We start from the raw sequence: 19,653 nt of genomic DNA, 5'->3' as shown, positions 1-19,653 counted from the left end.
AACAACCCGAGTCAAAAGATCGTTGTCGAAGGGTTTGCAAGCTTTCTTGAACCAGGAAATGTGTCATTTGCTCCCGAACCGCATAAACGTTATAAGCCTATAAATTTCCTTCATTTTTAATTAACATTTGACCATCATTTGGTTCGTCTTTCAACACCTTGTAATATTTTAAGGCAATATGTTTTTTTAAAGTTGTGTTTGCATCTTTTGCAAAACTATAACAACACTTGCAATGATCCTTGTTCGGACCGCTCGAAGTTTCCCATAAATTAGACTATTAGAGTTGCACCAAATTTTCGGGTTCCTCTTTATAGGAATAGTTTGAACCACCGAATTGCTTGAGAAGCACCACAACTAGTAGAAGATACACTTTATGAAGCCATATGAGTGAAACCTTTGGAACGAAAGGTTTTGAATATTTAAGACAGGACTCAAGAGAAGCATTTTTGAGTGGTGTTGTTCAACCAAAACACCCAATACATACACTGGGATCAAAATGGTGAAGATAAAAATAGAAATAATAAATAAACTTCAAAAAATGGCTGCTTCCTTCTAACGGCTAGAACTGGTTTAATCGATTTCGAAACCGGTGCGGGTCGGCAACCGGTTTGGATGCCGAGATAAGGGAAACAATATACCAACTAGCGGTTTGGGTCAAGGTGAAATCGGTTTTAGAAGTAACATAGGGTCAGGTTACATACCATTTTAGTAATCCAAACCGGTTTTTTAAGCACCTCTAACATTACCTGAAGAGGTTCAAAACCAAGAGGCTCATCATTAGGGATGCAAACGAGCCAAACCACTCACGGGTTACTCAAGATCGGATTGATAAAACCTCAAAACAAGCCGAGCCAGAGTCTCAAATAAAGTTCGTTTAATTATGGAGCCTAAGCTCAAGCCTTGAATGGGAAAATCGTTCAGGCTCGTGGAGCCTTAACGAGCCCGATGCATTTTTAAGGTCAAACTCTCTTGGACTTCCGTGCATTAGTTTAAGATTGCATAGCCAAACTCACAGGATTTGGGTCGTTTAGTTTTCTCAATATATATATATATAAAATAATTAAAAATGTATATGAATCGACAAATAATAAACAAGTCGACCTTGAGCTAAAAAAAAGATTCACAAGCCAAGTTCAACTTAAAAAAAAGCTCAAAACAAGCCAAGCTCGAACTTTTGTAAGTCATAGGCCGTTTACACTCCTAATCATCTTGCACTAAAAGCCGATTTGATGGACCTCTTGTTTTCAAAGTACAATTTCTAAAATATTGAACGATAATGTTCAAGCGTTTGTTCTTAAACGCTAACGAATTATTATCTTATATTCACCGTCACAAACAGGAATAAATATATCAAACCGATCCCCCCCAGTTTCCCCAAACATTGTTAAAACCCAGATGAACACAAAAAGAAAGCAGTTAATGTATCAAGACCAACCCATGAGTTTTAAAACCTAGAATCACACATTACCATAAAGCAGCAAAATTAGGTAAAACAATGTGTAATTATAAAACACGACCATATGACAAACAAGTGTTCAAACTCTTGTTCATTAACAACTTCACACATGAAACATAAACACCAAAAATAGATAAAAGAATATCAAACAAAAACAAACACGAAAACATACTAAATAGATAGAACCAAAACCGACTACAAAACATGCTTAAAAGCATTTCCTGTGAACAATAGATGGACCAGACTCGTCATATTCACCCTTGGAGATCCACATCTGATCAAATCAACAAAAACAACCAAACATATGAGTTGAAGTTTTCCACAAGTTAAGGGCGTGAAAATTCAATTTCTTGTATCATAATAATAATTAATTCAGTAAACGAACCGAAGCTCAAGCAACCGAGCTTCACTCATAGAGAGCTCAAGCTGGATCGCGAGCTTAAACAACCCAATTCTTTATACAATCTTTATGTAATATATATTTATAGAATGATTATTATTAGAGTTAATGGTCATTTTCGTCCCTGTGGTTTACTACTTTCGCCACTTCAGTCCAAAGTTTGAAATTTTGTCAATTTAGTCCTCGTAGTTTTAAATGTTAGCCAATTACGTCCCATCCGTCTAACGACATCCGGTTATGCTGTTAGTTTAAGGGTATTTTCGTCTTTCTCTTTTTTATTTTGAGTTAATGGTCATTTTAGTCCCTGCGGTTTGATACTTTTGCCACTTCAGTCCAAAGTTTGAAAATTTGTCAATTTAATGTTCGGTTTATTTTTTTTTGTCTATAACCCTGAAGAGCATAATCCAAGCCCAAAACCATTGAGTAACCTCCAACACATGTATGCATTTACTCTGCTGACAACAGTAATCGTACCCCCCCCCCCTCGTATTTAGTTTCTAGACATTTCCTAAACTCTCCCCCATTGTGGAATTCAACGGTAAAGTGGTCAAAGCAATTCCCTGAAACCGAATTGTACGAAAAAAAAACTAAAAAACATTTATTTAATGAATGCATAATTGTTAGGGTTTAGAGATTAACATATCGTAACGAAAATCTGGGTCGAAATCAAGTATTATACATTAATCAAATAAACGATTTTTAGTTTTTTCTGTACAACTTGGTTTCAGGGAATTATCTTGACCACTTTACCATTGAATTCCACCATAGGGGAAAGTTTAGGAAATGTCTAGAAACTAAATATGATGGGGGTACGATTATTGTTGTTAACAGAGTATATGCATACCTGTATTGGAGGTTGCTCGATGGTTTTGGGCTTGGATTATGCTCTTCAAGGTTATAGACAAAAAAATAAAAAAATAATAAAAAAATAAATTGAAATAAACCGAACATTAAATTGAGAAATATTCAAAATTTGGACTGAAGTGACAAAAGTATCAAACCACAGGGACTAAAATGACCATTAACTCAAAATAAAAGGAGAAAGACAAAAATACCCTTAAACTAACGGCATAGCAAGATGCCGTTAGAAGGATGGGTCGTAATTGGCTAATATTTAAAACTATGAGGACTGAATTAACAAAATTTCAAACTTTGGACTGAAGTGGCGAAAGTAGCAAACCGCAGGGACGAAAATGGCCATTATAAATGTATAATATTACGATAAGTTAACCAAACAATATATACACAAAAAACAATTATAAATGTATATAAACTAACTATTATTAATAAATATTAACCGCGCCTGATCTTCACTTATCAAGCTATAGCTGACTCACAAGCGTAAAGAAGCTTGCTATTTATAAAATTTGTATTAAATATATAAAACCAGGGAAATTTCTCAAAATGCCCTTTGGAGAGAAATTCCATAAATGTCCCCATAAATTAAAGTTTTATTAAAATTATATAATAATAAAAAAGAAGCCAAAAAGGTCGTGCATGACGTGTTAGGAGGCAAACACGTCGTCAAAGACGTGTTTTAATGGATCATTTCTGGAAACTTTAATTTACGAGGGCATTTATGGAACATCTCTCCAAAAAAAGACTTTTTGGGGATTTCCCATAAAATTATGACCAAAATAACTAAATATGTATTAGCTATACATAAAAGTTATAATCAAAACATTTACAAACCTATCACTTATCACGTATTTTTATTATATTATTTTTTATAATAATAACAATAATAATAATAATAATATGCGTATACTATAAATATAACAAGCTATCACATAAAGACTTAATTTACCTGTTGGAAAGTGCTGAGAGACGCGAGAATCGACCCAGCAATCCAAACACTATATTTCCTCTCCGGCGGAGCCACCACCTTAATCTTCATGCTACTAGGTGCAAGCGCGGCAATTTCCTTACTCATCCGGTCAGCAATACCCGGAAACATAGTTGACCCACCACTAAGCACGATGTTACCATACAAATCCTTCCTAATATCCACATCACACTTCATAATTGAGTTATAAGTCGTCTCGTGAATACCCGCAGCTTCCATTTCGATCAAAGACGGTTGGAACAAAACCTCAGGGCAGCGGAATCTTTCTGCCCCGATAGTAATAACCTGCCCATCGGGCAGTTCATAATTCTTTTCAACTGATGAGCTGCTTTTAGCAGTTTCAAGCTCTTGTTCATAGTCAAGGGCCACGTATGCAAGTTTTTCTTTCATGTCACGCACAATTTCCCGTTCGGCGGTTGTGGTGAACATGTAACCTCGTTCGGTTAAAATTTTCATTAACGAATAGGTTAGGTCGCGTCCCGCAAGATCGAGACGGAGGATGGCATGTGGAAGCGCGTATCCTTCATAGATTGGGACCGTGTGTGACACTCCGTCACCAGAATCCAACACAATACCTGTAACAATATATCGTTAAACAACGTAAAAGTAGAAAAGTAAAGTAAATTGGGGGTGTTCATAAACGAACAAAACCGACCGAACCAAATGAAGTCGAGCTGTTTGAAATACGCAAGATCCGGTTCACGGTTTGGTTTTTACACATCGACAGTTTACTGTTTAAAAATATTTGAACAGGTGATTTAACATTTTATATTTCATTTTTTAAAGGAATATAAAGTCATGCATACACATTATAATCATGAACAATACATATCATTTTTTAAAATTTAATACCAAACTATGCTTTTTTTAAAATATTTTTGTTAAGTCTAAAACTGGCAAACCGAACCGGCAAACTGTAAATACCAGCCGTTTTAACATTTATTATTATTTTTGTAATTTAGGAATATAAAGTTATGTATATTATTATTAATGAACAATCCTTATCATTTTTAATTTAATACAAAACTATGTTTTAATAAAAAGTACCATGTTTTGGTCTAGAACCAGCAAAACTGAACCTTCAAACCATAAAACTACAAAAACCAACCCATTCTGCCAACCTAACCAACCCGGCCCGACCATAACCGTTGTTACTTGTTACTGATCCAACACTAAATTTTCGTCAAAAGCGACCGAACCAAAACATGAACTCCCTAAACTAGACGAGTAAAGTACAAACTACAAACAATACCAATGAGAGAAAATAACTAACCAGTTGTACGACCACTAGCGTACAAAGAAAGCACAGCCTGAATAGCAACATACATAGCAGGGACATTAAAAGTCTCAAACATGATTTGAGTCATCTTCTCTCTATTCGCCTTAGGATTCAACGGGGCCTCGGTTAAAAGCACGGGGTGCTCTTCAGGAGCAACACGAAGTTCATTATAAAATGTGTGATGCCAAATCTTTTCCATATCATCCCAGTTGCTCACAATACCGTGCTCAATAGGATACTTCAAGGTCAAGATACCTCTTTTGGATTGAGCTTCATCTCCTACATATGCATCCTTTTGTCCCATACCTACCATAACCCCCGTGTGGCGGGGCCTACCTACAATACTTGGGAAAACCGCCCTCGGAGCATCATCACCCGCAAATCCAGCCTGTAAAGTGTATCAAAGAATATATAAATTAGTAACTATTAGAATTAGTACTAGACTACTCTATTAATTTCTCGGTCCCTCTAGTCGGGTGGGCACCAGCCGGTCTTTCGACCAGATCCCCCTAAAAACCGTACGTGCGGGTCTCCCCGCATGCGGCTCACGCCATTCGAGGTGGCCCAGCCCAGCATTCATTATAAAATCCTGTAGTGAAATTGAGACTGCTCGACTTCGGAAGCTAGGTCAGATTGGAGCAACATTGTATGAGAACATATTACCCATATTCGGGGACAAGGGGCGAAACGACCTCTCGATCTACTTACTGCAGCCCAGGAATGAAAACGTCGTCTAGGCGTTACCTGTTGCTCCGATCTCCCCTACGCCTAGGACGTTGTCTGGCCCACCAAGCTAGTATTAGCATTAGTAGACTAACCTTCACCATTCCGGTTCCATTGTCACAAACAATGTAAGGCCCCGTTACCGGTAGCCCTACTTTCGTGTTGGATTTACTCATAAACACAGTTCTAAATATCAGAGTTAATTAAAACTTTACGCGGAATATAAAACTTTCATAAAACATTACATAATTCATAACTTGTCTCAAAACATCCTTTGTCTTTCAACATTAAAGCATTAAAATTAAAACATCATATGTCCTCAGATGCCAGACTCTTATTCTTCTGCCATGTGTCCCCACTCAAGCCAGCTGTCTCATCCTACTCACCTGCGTGCATACTAAAAGTCAGCTACGCTGAGTGAGTTCTAGTTAATCATACATCATACAATACACGATAACTTATATTCTTTCATTCATACTTTCATACTTTCACATCTTACGTTATAAAGAGCATTACGCCCTACATTCCTCGAGTATTATTAGGGCTCGGTACCCTCTTTCCTCGAGTATTATTAGGGCTCGGTACCCTCTTTCCTCGAATATTAGTAGGGTTCGGTTCCCTAGTTCTCAAATATTAGTAGGGTTCGATTCCCTCTTCGTTACCATACAACCATACATCATATCTCGAGTATTATTAGGGCTCGGTACCCTTTTCGTAACCATACAACCATACAACCATCATTTCCTTCTTTTATTAACTTTATCACGTTCATACATATAAGCATACATATCATACTTACCTTATACATAGCGTTACAACCTGACAGTACGTGCAATATTCGAAGATCGTTCACGTACTAACAAGCAATCATTCATACATTTCACATCATTCATATAAGGCATACACTTATCACTTAGGATAAGTGTATTAACAAACATATAGAGTATGCACACAGCCCCGAAAACATAACACAGAAGTGGGGCTAGAAACTCACCTGAATCCTGTTACGCTCTCCGTTTATAGTTATTCCCTTCTTGAGCTGTGCACGGCTAACTGTATAATATTTACACGTATCAATTAACTACTACTACTCATGTTGTATTTCTATCTTTATATGACCCACAACGAACGGGGGTCCGGGGGCAGCGCCCCTGGTAGCGGGGTCTAGGGGCGGCAGCCCCTAGCAGGGTCCAAGGGGCAGAGCCCCTGGCTGGGGTCGATTAACTGTCTTAACACATTTTTCATTAGGTTTTTAATTTATTTTCTAAATTGCTAACCCCAGCGAACTTAACAATAAGCGAACTTAACATCAAGCGAAGTTAAGTTTGGCGAAGTTAACCTTGAGCGAACTTATGTCAGGCGAAGTTATCAGTTAGGCGAACTTAGCCTAAGGCGAAGTTATCAATTTAGGCGAACTTAGCCTTAGGTGAAGTTATCAATTTAGGCGAACTTAGCCTTAGGCGAAGTTATCAATTTAGGCGAACTTATCAGTTTGCAGGCGAAGTTATCAGTTTGCAGGCGAAGTTGCCCAGTTCGCAGGCGAAGTTGCCCAGTTCAGCTACGGGTTTGGTTTTTATCAAGCATTTTGGCGATTTTAATACCCTTGTTATGGTTCAACATCACCCACTAACGTTCCCTAACCATTTCGTTCGTATATATATCCCGTATATACTATAAAGCTTGGATCTTTAAACTTAAGGACATTCAAAAGGCTAAACGTTCAATAAAACGTAAACTTTAAAGGTCAAGAACATACCTTTTATACGTTCGGTGTGGTCGCAGTTTGCTTGGTTATCTCGTATATAGAAGATCTAATAATGGTTGGCTTGATTTTGGTCTTGGACGTCTCTCTCTCTCTCGGCCGAAATATGGTGTGTGTGTTTGGAGTGTGTTAGAGAATAAGATGGAAATGATAGTTAGGGTTTTAGGATGGGTTAAGGGGATATTTATATCCCTTAAAGCCCATGGACCTAAGGCCCATTACCCTTAATCCATCTTAATTAATCCAAGTCCATGGTCCGTTCTATACTCGATGTTAATTAATAAATAACGCGAAATCACTAAACGTAACTTTCTTTATTTAACATTATAATATTTTAGGATGTTACAAACAAGGGGCAGAATATCATCTGCGTCGGCCATTTTTATATATCTGTCACATAAACATGATGTATATACATGTTAGTTCTATAGTTTTCTCACCACCTTGTGTTATCAATAGCTTGGTATTAAAAAGTGTGTTGTGCTCCGGAGTGTTTTGATCTAAAAAGCCGATGTGTGATGTGCGATGGGCAAAGCGTGCACATCACATATGTGAGGTTTTCATTACTAAAATATAACAAAAAACTATTTATAGATTATGTTTGAACTTGTTAACTTTTAAACACTAAAATACAGTATATCATCATCATCATCATCATCATATCTAGTCAAACTTGTCCAATAAATGATCTAATTTGTTCAAATACTCAACCATCAGTCAATCAATCGTCAGATTTGTTCAATCACACTCGAACCTATTGCAATCAACGGTCCAATTTGTTCAAATGCTGGTCAACCGCATAAGGCGCCACGTCACATGTGATGCGCACATTTTAAAACCAAGATCAGTAGTTTATAGCTATTAATTTTAGTGCTTGTTAGTCTAGTGGCTGTTTTAATTCCTCAATTCCTTGTATTATTTTATATCTGAATACTATAGTTCATATACATGTTATGATTAAAGAAAAAAATTGCAATCATACTCTTATCACACAAACAAATCAACCGGATCGGCTACAAACGCTACAATTCAATTTTCAAGCACCAAAACTTGATCAAAGTTAACGAGCTAGCATTCCGGACTACATAAGCTAAACATTATCCTCCTATTAAGTCATCAATCAACAAATCACAGACAGATCTCAACAGATCTAGTCATCAGAAACCGTGAAATCAGCATGTAGTTCACACATATCAAAATAAACAAATTCGATCCATCAATAATCATCAGATCTAACGCAACAACATATTATCGGTGGAAACTGAAAACAACAAAACAGTTAGTAACGAAGATGAGGAGTGGAATTAACCTTTAGTTTGAGATCGGAGAGGAAGAAGCAAGCTCCGATGGCCGGAAAGTGAAACCCTAGGTCAGGTGACTTGAGAGGAACTAAGGTGTATTATTATAATTAATAAATAATAATATATATTTGAAAAATGGAAGTGTAGTGTAGGAATGATAAGATGAGCTGGCGTTGACAGCCTTTCTTTCGGCATGCCATTCTTAGGCTGAGGGGTGGGGGGGGGGGGGGGGGCGCGAGTGGGGGCGCCAGCCAATAATATTGTGACGTGTGGCAGAGAGAAAACTTGATAAGATGGGTGTTGGTAGTGGTGCTCGCGCCCCGGGGCATGGTGTGGAGGGGCGCGAGAGGGGGCGCGAGCGGTTTATTTTTTTATTGTTTTATAAATGTATTAAAAAAACGTATTATTAAAAAAAGTCATAAATTATTTAAAAAAACACACATTAATTAAAAAAACACATTAATATCTAAAAAAAAAATTAAAGTACTAAAAAAACATTATTCTTATTCTTCGGCTTGGTCTTCTTCGATCAACCTCTTCCGGATACGTTCCTTTTGTTTTTCCATCAGCATTTGGTCGACCGGATTTAGGTTACTGAAGTCTCTTGTAAGGAATTCCAAATCTCTCATTCTTTTTTTTTTCCTTTTTGTCATTAGAGACCACCTCCATGGTTTTGTTGAATTTATTGAGGGATTCAACAAGATCGTTGATGTTTACGGCTTCCCCCTCAGCCGGTTTTTTGCCCCTGGCGTCCCTTCCCAATGGCCGCCTCCTCGGCGGTGAAGACGTTTCCTCCCCCGCAACGTTTAGGTCGAATCCAACCCGGCAATCCGACCCGGCGGAAGTGCTGTACGCTCCAGACGAACTAGTTTTAGTCCGTTTCGGCCCTACTTCCGCATCAACGTCCGGCGCCACCAGCTCAACCCACTTAGAACACCTTCTCAACCTCTCCCACACCTTTACATCGTCCTACGTCTTCACCGTCCCATACCTCCGCAGGCACTCCTGCCTCCACTCTTCGACAGTGAAATTATAAACCGCCAAATCGTCACTGCCACTTGGTCTCATACGACCGGCGTTCCTGTTGAACAGATTAGTAAACAAGCCGACAAATTTTCTGATTTCGGTCCACCGACCCGAAATCATATCGGCGTTCCGCTCTGTACTCCCAACGAGCGAATAGAACGTCTCCCTAACCTTTGTCCAAAAGACCTTGCTCTTTTGGTAGTCCGCTGCAAAATGCATAAATAAATTTGTATGTCATTTAACTTTTTTATTTAACTTTTTTATTAAAAATCATTTTTAAAAACGTTAAAACAATTACCGCAACGCCGATCCTCAGAAGTGACTATCCAAGCCCGACACAGGGCTTCCTTCTCATCCGATGACCACGGAGTGATTTTCCGTTTCGTCCTTCCGGTCGAAGCCGAACCCGACCCGTCCGTTGCAAATTGTTTTTTCCGGTGGACGCGTCTTCTTTGTCCCGCAGCTTCACCTTCTGGTTCTTGTGTCTCCGGAACTACAAAGTTAGGAGACGGTTGTATGTTGGATGGTTGAAAGCCGGATGGTTGTTGCGACCCCGAATAAAACATCGCTTGGTCCGGTGCCGACCATAAATCGTCGTAACTGTAATCTGATTCTAGGTTTGGGTACCAATTTCCAGCCATGTTTTTAAAAAAAGGTTTGGAAGATGGGGTGATTTTGGGTTTTGGGTGTGGTATGTGATATTGGTGTTGGTTTGGGTTTGATATAGGTTAATAGAGAGAAAAGATTGTATGTTATATTGTTGTGGGTTTGTGTTGGATATAGGTTAATATATAGAGAAATATTGTATGGAAAAAAAAATTTTTTTTTAATAAAAAACGAGCCCAAACGGCTCTATTCACGCAACCCAAGAAACCTTCACGCCATTTTCAGCCGCTAGCCCATCCGCGCCTGCCTCTTTTTCCGCGCTCGCGCCCCTCTCGCGCCTCGGTGGTGTGGTGCTCGCGCCCCGGGGCGCGAACGGCTGTCCTTCTGCGCCCTTTCTCGCGCTCCACACCCCTCAGCCTTATATTTATTTGCGACTATTGTCCGTTTATTTTGACTTTTCTCACTTCAAAATATACATATTTTTATTTTGTTATTCGTTTTAACTCTATGTTAGGTGACCGGTCTCGATGACTAACTAGTGTTCAGATTGCGTTGTAAACGAGTTGAATCAAGCTTGACTTGGTTTATAAAATGATTCGAGTCTTTTCAAATATGATTTAAACATATTTCAAGCTATTTAAAAAAGACATACTCTATACGACTTTTCATAAGACATGGAATTGTATTTTTATGAATATTATTTTACTATTGACCAGATGTAGATTCAATTGGTTAGTAAATAGAGAAATTACGCAATAAATGAAAACAACCTTTTTTGTGTGTGTGTGTGTTTTTTTTTTTTTTTTTGTTTTAGTTCTGTATAATATAATGTTTGGAATGTTAGAAATACATAATATGTATAATATTTTTTCCTTTTCATTATAACCTATTTTGTTGTAGTTGAGATTGAGATTATTTACAAACTGTTTTGCCTTTATAATTTAACAAGTGGTTTTATAAATATTGATATCGTAATAAAGTTTGCATTTATTGAAAGTTTTACCAAACAAATATGTGTGGTGGAATTATCCTGTTTTGAGTTGGTGGTGTAAGATCCGTTTGTTGTTTGCTTTCTCAATTAGGAATGTTCTTGAGTTCCATTTTAATGTGGGGTAAAAGGGTCGAGAAAAGGAAGCGTTCCAAGGTTTAGTGGTTATCGCTTGTTGAAGATTATGAAAGGCGAGAAACAAAACGCTCTTTAAAGGCAAAGAGGTGGATACCGGCAATATTTTTACTCTTTTACTAATATAAAGTCTTTGGGTTTTCTTTGGTTAAAAAGTAGATCTAATTGTAAGTCTTTAGATTGGTCTAATTGGACGAAGTTTCATATGACGTAAGTTGTTTTCGGTTTTTTCCGGCTTGTGGAGGGTGCCTTTGGGCTTTGGCTTCGGCCTTTTATATAGAAGTTTATTGTTCGGAAAAAAAAAAGAAAGAAAGAAAGCATTATCCTGTTTAGTTGTACAAATATATTTTGACTAAGGTGTAACTCTCATTGTGTACTATATTGTTAACATCAATCGCTAAATTATTAAGGTCAATAAAACTTTTATACATTCTCAACCAAGCAATAATGAAGAACATATGAACAGCACCAACAAATGTTCAAGATAAAATGTTGAAAATGTAGTACCATTAGAAATTGGTAGCATTGAAGTGTTGTCATCATTGTTTCAAACTTGAATTTAAGGATAGTGTCCATCAATTTGTATTATGTGGTCGTTAAAGTCATTTGCAAAGACTATTGTCTATTTTAGCTAAATTGTATTATTTATTTTACTATTTTAGCTCAAATTTATATATTAATTTATATTTTTATAACGACAAATTTTATTAGGTAATCAAAAACTAGTCCAGCAAGGAGCTTGACTAGAACATTTTACACACCATGCAACAAACCATTACAAAACACACCTGAAAAATATTACAATCAAAACGTGAACGAACACCACGCTTCCCTCTATTTTTAATCCATAGCAAGCTGTTTCTCTTAATTTCCTCCTTTAGATGATTAACCGAGAACCCGTTTCATGTATCTCATCTTCTAAACACCAACATGCCATGAGGATCACCAATTGAATTGCTTGCTTTTTAGTTCCTTGGGCGCCACTAGTAAATGAATATTAAGAGGTCTTAAATCTCGAAAGCATAAATTGGGGGAATTTTGCACCAACTACTAACAAATTGTCATATTGTTGATGCAACATAGCAAGTAAGGATGATGTTTCGGTTGATTCTCTTTCTCCTTCAGATAACGAACATCATTTGATTTCATCAATGACATTTCTTTTGTATAGCGCGTCCGAGGTATCAATTCTTTCTATTTCCGCCTTTCACCCGAATAACTTAACCTTTAAAGGAACCCGCTTATTCCAATCCATGAACTTTCTGATGCTAGTATCATCCTTATTAAGTTTATAGATTTTATGGGAATTTTAATAATCAAATCGATACGGAGCATACTAATCAGAAACCAATTAAACAACTTCGAAAAAGCCAAAGCAACTGCAAAGTGAAATTTATATTAGTACCTCAATTATTGAAGTATAGCATATGACTTCACTAATCAAACATTGCAAGAAGATGATACACTTTGGCCACCCTAAATGGTTAAGTAAAAAAGAAAAAAAGTTTATTGTTGTTGGTCTCATACCCGGATAAAGGAGGCGGGTAAAAAGATCTAGAAAAGGGCCCAAATTTTACTCCGGTTTAGACTCAAAAGTATTCGAGTAGTACAAGCCGAAATGGTTACCCGACTGTAGAGGTGCACAAAAAACCCGTACCCGGAAATAATACCCGGAACCGGTTTTTTTTATACCCTGGTATTCTATACCCGAAACCGGAACCGACCCTACCCGTAGGGTATGGATAGGGTATGCATTTTGAAGTCAATACCCGTACCCGGAACCGTACCCGATTTATACCCGTAAATACCCGGACCCGATCATACCCTATACCCGATACCCGGTTATACCCGATACCAATTTTCTAATACCCAAAATAATACATGAGTTTTTATAGTATATTTTTATGTTTACTTCACAACTTTTATGTTTAAGTTTTTATAAAATGCATATTACTAAGTAAATAATTTGTAATTATGTGGATTTATGGTTTTGTAATATAGTTTAATTATTTTTATAAATTACAAAGCAAATTTAAATTTTAAACAAATTAAAAAATGTATAAAAAAATTACAAATTCAAAACCGGGTATTAATACCCGGTCGTACCCGGTTCCAATACCCGAACCCGATCATACCCTACCCGGATACATAGGGTTGAGTTTTTCTCCTCAATACCCTACCCGAACCCTACCCCATTTCTCTCAATACCCATTTTTACAATACCCGATCATACCCAAAACCGGTACATACCCGAATCGGGTATTAGAAAAAACCCGATTTGTGCACCTCTACCCGACTGAGTTTGTCAAACCATCCCAAACTAATGGGTTTGCCGAGTACACCCCAAATACCGGAAGAAACACATGGGTTTTGTATAAAAAATAAGAGAGAATAAAAAAGCGTACTTGTTAACCAAAACTCATCCGCTACACATGGTTTAAATAAAACACTTATCATTTAAAATTAAACAATATACATTGGGCAAACCCGTGCACAAAGACCCCACATGTTCAGGGGTACGAACGCATATTAACCATAAAACTTGGTTTTATTTTGGGATTCGTTCATCTCCGAATAAATACTTGCTAAAACAAAGTACATCGCACACATAACATTTTGAAAAAACAACAGCATAACTATTAATAACTTAAAACATGCCCAAATCCAAATCATCATCACTTGTATTCCAAGATCATGTTGTTTTCCGGTGCCAATCCAACACACGCCCTCAGTATGTTCTCGAGCATCGCCCTCTGCTTTGCTAGTGCATTCACCACTGGTGTACCTGGTGGCACCTATTCAAATCACAAACCAAACAAAACCTCGTTAACATCATCATATGACCGACCAATACCTTAAAACAACCAAAGGATTTCGAATCTTACAAGAGGCGCCTTGGTTAGGTAACTCAGAATCGTAGCCACCGGATGGAACGAATGGAACTTCCCCTGTAATAATTATAACATCCTCATGATTGATAATTTGATATGACATTTTACCGAGTAAAACGTTTAATGATAACATAAGAAACAAGAACCGAACCTCGTTTTCAGCTTTGAGTTGGATACGGGTGCTGAGCTCAGCAAGCAGGACCAAGTCCAAGATGATGGGAGCCGCCAACAGAGAATCCTCACACGTGTTGTGTAGAACGATTGTGCTTTTACCGCCCATGAATATCTCAGACGTGTACTCGTCCATAGCTCTCTTGCTATCTCCAACATATGGCACATACTAAACAAAACCGGTTCACAACATTAATCCTTATGTTCATGTTAAACTACTCATAACGACAGCAAAACAATATAGTGTTTGCTTGTTTTGTTATACATACCTTGATGACAACCACATGGTCGGGATGCTCACCGGGCTCATATAGAATAGCATTGCTGGAAACCATGTCATCAACGACATTGCTTTTAGAGATCTCTTTGGAGCGGAACGTTTGTGGGGCCGAGAGGTTCATCCCGTCATTGTTTCCTAAGTGATTGTAGCTCACAATGGACGTTGGCTGTTTTCAAACAATCGGTTATAAGTTTTGTTTTAAGTTAAGGTATTAATAGACTCAAAAGTCTTGAATTTATAAAGCAAAAGGTGGTTATGTTTACCTTAATGCCAGCTCCAACAAGGAAGTCAACAAGAACAGACTTCATCTTAGTTTGACCACTCTTAAAGTCATCTCCGCCAATTAAGGTGTTTCTCTTGATAGCCAAATCAATAACCCCTGCATCCACAACCATATGAAATAATATTAGATATGTACATATTCATCAACAAACAGAACTTAAACATGAAAGACACCTAGCTAGCTAGCTAGCTAGCTACCTGGTACGAAAGTGTTTTGCGGGCTGCCATTAATAAAAGGTACGCTTTCAAGAATACACGCGATTGCATACAAAGTGGACGGTGAAATCTCGGCCTCGTTTCTGTCTAACGATGCAAACAAGCTTTCCATAGTGTCGTTAAGCCCGACCACTACATTGCTGTATCTTTCCGTGTTAGCAGTCCACAAAACCACCAGTTTGTCTACCTTATTAGCCTCCTTAAACTCCCTGTTTAAAAAAGTCAAAATTGTAGGCTTCAGTGGGTAGAATGATAATAACAAGAGTTAATTATATAGATGGTGCATGTGGCTTTCAGAAAGTAACACCTTTGAAGTAACAAGTTTGTGGCTTAAGTGATGGTGAGTTAATACACAATAGTCTGAGTTATTACACAAATAGTCACTCGAAGGGCATTTTGGTCATTTTCTCTTAACTTAACAGACATATATTATTTATATAATATTACAATTATAACTAATTCAGGTATTTTTCAGAATTAATCTCTCAAAAAATGATGATTTAGCAAAATAGTCTTTGAATTAACACACACATAGTTGCTCAAAGGGCATTCTGGTTATTTTTCATAAAGTTAACAAAAGTTTAACTTAGACCCCAAACTTGTTACCATTAAGCATTAGACCTTAAAGGTGTGTTAATTTGCACAAACTACATGGACCATATGTGTAATTAACTTTGATAATAATAATAATAATAATAATAATAATAATAATTAAGAAATGAGACCTGATGTCTTTGATGATCTTTTGGATTTGTTCATTTTTGGTTCCTTTGATGACGTTGTCTGCACGTGCACCTTGGTTTGCAGCAATGAAGTCAGGGTCAAAGATACCAGGAAGTGGGACCATGGATTCCATGTAAGGCCTTAACTGTTTCTGGAGATCAATGTCTAAGACCTTGGCTCGAGCCATTGAGTCAGCCAGGTTCATGCTGCTTATGTCCCATCCACCAAATACAATGTCATCTGGGTTCACCTATATCATCATTATTTCATATCAGTTCATTGAACCCCTTGTGTAGTATATGCTTCATTTTAAGTTATTTATGACATGTCTAGACTCATCTTATATCATCATGAAGTATAATACTTGAAAATCCCAACCATGTATTTTTTTAGGTATGCATGATATATATATATATATCTGATATGTAATTACCCGACAAATACCAGTCACCAGACATGCATGATCCTTAGTTCAAGATTTTTCCAAAATGAGACCACGTGCACAAAACTTTCTTTATTATTATTTTTCTTAAAGTAACTTTTTTTGTTACTTTTTCTTTATAAACTTCTAAAGGGTGTGAGAATCTTTAACGAGTTCATATATTATTTTACTAAAACAACAGGCAAAGAAAAGTAAAGCATAAAGGTGTGTTATTTGGATGGATTTTGCAACTTGCAAATGGCAGATCTTAAATCAAACTTTTTTAATATTTATTCATACCATTGGGAGGAGGCTTTTAAAAGGAGCATAGATCTCCTCTCCATTAAATGACCCAACTCTTATAGTTGATGCTTGAGTCAATGAACCAAAGTAGTTGGCTTGTTGCACCTTTTCCTTTGTTGCCCACGATATTCCCCTGTTTCATTTATAATATTAATTTTCAATTAAACAACAACAAAAAAAAAGACAAAACAAGAAAGATAGCAAATCTTGTTTGATTGCAGAAGAAAAGTTATATTTCTTTTAAATAACTCTTGTGAATAAAAACATTTCTTGTTTGGACCAAGAACTCACTAGTGGAGATAAAGGTGACTTGGACATGACACAACATGTCATGCCAAACAAAAACCTTTGTTCATAAGTAACATTCTACATATTTTTCACAATTTCAACTTGCTCAAACTAGTAACAATAAACTTCATTGTTTTACAATCACAACTAATTTCAAACTAGTAACAAAAAACTTCAACCTTTAAATAAGAGCCCTTTCTCACTAGTCTTAGGCTCTTAGCTTACATATTAAAGATTAAAAAAAAATATATCAAGTAAATCCGTCATCATCATCATCGTCGTCATCGTACTCAGTATATCCCACCAATAGCAAAGCTATGGTAGGGGCTGAGGAGGGTAAGATGTAGGCAGCCTTACCTCTACCCCATAGGGATAGAGAGGCTGCTTCCGGTGAGACCCCCGGCTCGATAGTAGTTTTGCATCAAGCCTTGGACATAAGGCACATAGCACTCAATCATCGGGACACCGGCTGATCGGTGCATGTACCCTTATCTTTCAGCTATCAACGCCACTACATGATGCCTGATTAACCGTCCGTCACTTTTAACGTTATTTTCACGAGATTAGTAAAATAACGTCAAAATTAGTGCAATTTCACTTTTGCCCACCCGAGGGTTCACACATATATACATCATATGTGCGCACCGCAAGCAGGGCTATATCAAGTAAATCCGTCTTATAGCAAAAACTATTGATAGGATCAGAGAAGGCGGGACCACCTAAGCTAGAGAGAACGGTCCCCACCAAGACCCAGGCTCTAAAAACTTTTTGTTGCTTTGTTTATGTAACGTTTTAGATCCCTTCACGATCACATCTTATTTCAAACTAGTAACATACTACTAACAAAAAAGTTCATCTTACATTAAGAGCCTTCTCACTTGTTTTTCTTGCATGTTAAAGATTAAAAAAAAGTATCCGGTATAATCCCACTTATAACGAAAGTGGGACCATGGCCGGCCCTAAGGGGGCTGGGTGGTCGACGCCCCCGGCTCAAACCCCGCTAGGCCCGAATTTTTTTTTAAAAAAAAGAAATTATATGTATTTTTATGAAAAACAATATGTATATTTAACGTTTAAACTCAGTTACATAACAATAGCTAGGTCTAGTGGTGAAGGGGTATAACTCTCAACCAAAAGGTTGTGGGTTTTGATATCATATGAGACATGTTTAAGTCTACTTTTATAAAAAAGTTTTTTACAGCAACTAAATCATAACCAAGGAAGCTCATTTAAAAATTAAATTGTTTAATCCAACAAAATATTTTTATACTTAGGCCTAAAATATTTTTCGCCTTCGGCCCAAAATACTTTTTCAATTCTCGGACCGGCCCTAGGTGAGACCACTCATGAAAGAGAACGGTCCCCACCAAGACCCGGCTCAAAAAACAAACATTTTTTCTATGTTAAGTTTGTGGAGCCGGGGTCTCCTCATCCCTACAATTAGCTCTGCTATAAATGAAATTTTATAGAAGTAACGGTTTGTTTGTGATATTTTAGATCCTTTTAACAATCACAACTTAATTAAATTAATAGTCTTTTGCCACTTGTTTTGCTTTTAGGTCAATAACAATATATTCTTCAAATCACCAACATATCAAAAACATCATATCTATCAAGTTACTTTGTTTTTTGACCAAATGAAAGGTTCATGTCACATGTGCACACACATGCACAATGCAAAAACCCGAACCCGGTCCGATCCGAACCCGAAAACAAAAATACTCACTCCCGATTGGCGATAACACCGGCAGTTAAGGTCGATCCATTGTTTCCTCCCCATCCAACAAGCATAACGCTAACAAAATCAGAAACCAATTAAACATAATTAATAATTATTAAGAATTAAAAATTAACACAGATTATAGATTAACGAACCCGAGTTTTGGAACATGGGTTTGAGTCTTGAATTCGTATTTGACGGTCTTGGGTTTGACAACCCATTGATAAGCACCGTCTTTCTCCTCGTGAACGAGCTCAGTGGTGTCGTAATTGTACAGCGAGTGTATCTCGTCATCGGTGTACTTAACGTTGGGGCTTTCTACCTTAAAGCTCTCGATAAACATGTTCTCTAAGGTTAGTGTTTGTTTGGGGACAAACAACGAGAGAGGGGAAGAAGCGTTTGGTAATGTGTTTGTGCTTTTGCATTGCCAAGTGACTACTCTATATATAGAGTTATTATAGCTCGTGGTGGGTCCCGAGACGTGTTAGTTTGGTAAGTGGCAGTGGGTCCTACTGTGGTGAGACCATGTGTAGTCGTAAAGCTCCACATCTAGGGGTTATGCGTCACGTGGCGCCCAGTCAGATTTATGTTTTTGTACAAAAACAGGCTGTAGTCATAACTCTCCACATCCAGGGGTTATGTGCCACGTGTCGCCCAGTCATTATAATTTTATTTGTTTTTTTAAATAATAATTCGTTTAAAAAAATACATCAAATTAAAATAAAAAAAACATAAATAATACTAATAAAACTAAAACTCATTTATATTTTTCTAAAATTTTCGCTCGTCGATTGGCTTTTAGAGATTGGACTATCGGGTCGTCTTCGAATAGCTCG

General features: G+C 37.2%; 2 protein-coding genes across 2 annotated transcripts; both read right to left on the bottom strand.

Annotated features, from left to right (window-relative positions):
* Positions 1-1,621: 1,621 nt before the first annotated feature.
* Positions 1,622-5,823, bottom strand: LOC143532152 (actin-7-like). Its single transcript, XM_077027281.1, has 4 exons — positions 5,800-5,823; positions 4,976-5,369; positions 3,664-4,277; positions 1,622-1,730 (listed from the first exon to the last, which is right to left on the bottom strand). Exons 1-4 carry the CDS (start codon positions 5,806-5,808, stop codon positions 1,665-1,667), a joined length of 1,083 nt encoding a protein of 360 aa, XP_076883396.1. The 5' UTR covers positions 5,809-5,823; the 3' UTR covers positions 1,622-1,664.
* An 8,161-nt stretch (positions 5,824-13,984) lies between these two features.
* LOC143532151 (inositol-3-phosphate synthase) lies at positions 13,985-19,231 on the bottom strand. The gene is made up of 10 exons (XM_077027280.1): positions 18,973-19,231; positions 18,824-18,892; positions 16,807-16,942; positions 16,088-16,335; positions 15,345-15,571; positions 15,128-15,243; positions 14,854-15,030; positions 14,565-14,753; positions 14,408-14,470; positions 13,985-14,317 (listed from the first exon to the last, which is right to left on the bottom strand). The coding sequence occupies exons 1-10, from the start codon at positions 19,158-19,160 to the stop codon at positions 14,198-14,200; spliced, it is 1,533 nt and encodes a 510-aa protein (XP_076883395.1). The 5' UTR covers positions 19,161-19,231; the 3' UTR covers positions 13,985-14,197.
* Between the last annotated feature and the right edge of the window lie 422 nt (positions 19,232-19,653).

The sequence above is a fragment of the Bidens hawaiensis genome, unplaced genomic scaffold (genome assembly GCF_021521415.1).
Source record: "Bidens hawaiensis isolate Kalapana, Puna unplaced genomic scaffold, B.hawaiensis_p1.1 tig00009361_1, whole genome shotgun sequence".
NCBI lineage: Eukaryota > Viridiplantae > Streptophyta > Magnoliopsida > Asterales > Asteraceae > Bidens > Bidens hawaiensis.
This window is presented reverse-complemented; position numbering and strand designations above follow the sequence as displayed.

What these genes read in the sequence shown, in the direction of transcription:
- LOC143532151 (XM_077027280.1), bottom strand. Translation starts at nt 19,160, where the DNA reads ATGTTTATCGAGAGCTTTAAGGTAGAAAGCCCCAACGTTAAGTACACC. An exon ending in AAGATCATCAAAGACATCAG is followed by an intron (nt 15,572 to 16,087) that starts GTCTCATTTCTT and finishes TTTTTTAAACAG; the next exon opens with GGAGTTTAAGGAGGCTAATA. An exon ending in ACCATGTGGTTGTCATCAAG is followed by an intron (nt 14,754 to 14,853) that starts GTATGTATAACA and finishes GGTTTTGTTTAG; the next exon opens with TATGTGCCATATGTTGGAGA.
- LOC143532152 (XM_077027281.1), bottom strand. An exon ending in CGCTAGTGGTCGTACAACTG is followed by an intron (nt 4,278 to 4,975) that starts GTTAGTTATTTT and finishes ATATTGTTACAG; the next exon opens with GTATTGTGTTGGATTCTGGT. An exon ending in CTCTCAGCACTTTCCAACAG is followed by an intron (nt 1,731 to 3,663) that starts GTAAATTAAGTC and finishes TGATTTGATCAG; the next exon opens with ATGTGGATCTCCAAGGGTGA.